Raw genomic sequence first — 1214 nt, 5'->3', positions numbered from 1 at the left:
ATTACAATTATATTGCAAAATGTTTGTGAACAATTGAAAAGAAAAATTAATGGAACTTGAAGACCCATCATTTGTATTTTTGTACTTATATATAAATACATATTTTATTCTATGGTTTTCTATCTTGTACCCTCATACCGGTTTGCTGTGTTTTTTGTTTTGTTTTTTGCTGCAAAAGGAAGCTTTATTGTTTCCATTTAGCCCCCAACTGGGGGGAGGGGCTCCAGGGCGGTGGCACTGCGGCTGGCTGGTGCGGGACGGGTTCAGGCAGAGGGGCTAAGGCCGGCAGTGGGGAGGCAGAGGGTCCCTGGCAGGTGGCTTGGCTCCGCAGGTTTCTAGTCTTCTTTGAAAGTGAGCCTCTCGAAGAGATATTCGCCCAGGCCAGCCTGGGGGCTGGCCAGCCTGCGGAGGTTGCTCAGGTGGTCTCCCATCTTCTTGAGGAGTTTCACCTCCTTGTCCAGGAAGTGGTTCTCCAGAAAGTCACAGAGATGAGGGTCGGTGTGAGTGGACCCCACGGCATGCAGGTCCAGAAGAGCCTGGTTGAGTTTTTTCTCCAGGGCCAGGGCAGCTTCCATGGAGTCCAGGGATCGACCCCACTCATCTTGAGACGGCTTCTGCACATCCTGGAAGAGGGCGCGACCGCCGTGCTGGTTCTGCAGCTTCAAGAGATGCTCGGCCCCCTTGTGCTGCTCCGTAGCCAGCTCGCGGAAGAAGTGCCCCCCGCCTTCTAAGGCCACATCGTCGCGGTCGAAAAAGAAGCCCAGAGAGAGGCAGGTGTCAGAGGCTTGCAGGTGCAGGTTGACCAGACGGTGGACGCCGGCCTCTGCGTCGGCAGAATAATCCTGACGGATCTGAGAGCTCATGATACGTCAGTTTGGAGGCCACCACACGCCAAATAAATGTGTCCGCTGGTCCCAAGAGGAGGGGCTGGCCGAGAAGAAGGTCCCCAAGTTACTTCCGGAAAGAAACCTGTTGCGTGGAGGAGGGTTGGCGTCAGGGAGTCCCCGGATCTGTTCCGTTCAAACACTGTTGAAGTAAGACACAGATCCACGGGACCTCAGGGCGAGCTTAGCCTGCTGTGTTTTCTTGATTAAAATTTCCAACATCAATTTGAGAGCTCCAGAACAGACAGTGCACAGAGAGGACCATAGGGCTGGCCCCACCAGGAGACACAATGTCTCTCCCTGAACCATGGCGCTATGGGGCAACACTGG

The 1214-nt window shown here is 53.8% G+C and overlaps 1 protein-coding gene across 1 annotated transcript; it reads right to left on the bottom strand.

Annotated features, from left to right (window-relative positions):
* Positions 1-335: 335 nt before the first annotated feature.
* LOC142460898 (ferritin light chain-like) lies at positions 336-863 on the bottom strand. Its single transcript, XM_075562634.1, has one exon. It carries the CDS (start codon positions 861-863, stop codon positions 336-338), a length of 528 nt encoding a protein of 175 aa, XP_075418749.1.
* Between the last annotated feature and the right edge of the window lie 351 nt (positions 864-1214).

Source organism: Tenrec ecaudatus, chromosome 11 (assembly GCF_050624435.1).
Source record: "Tenrec ecaudatus isolate mTenEca1 chromosome 11, mTenEca1.hap1, whole genome shotgun sequence".
Taxonomy (NCBI): domain Eukaryota; kingdom Metazoa; phylum Chordata; class Mammalia; order Afrosoricida; family Tenrecidae; genus Tenrec; species Tenrec ecaudatus.
This window is presented reverse-complemented; position numbering and strand designations above follow the sequence as displayed.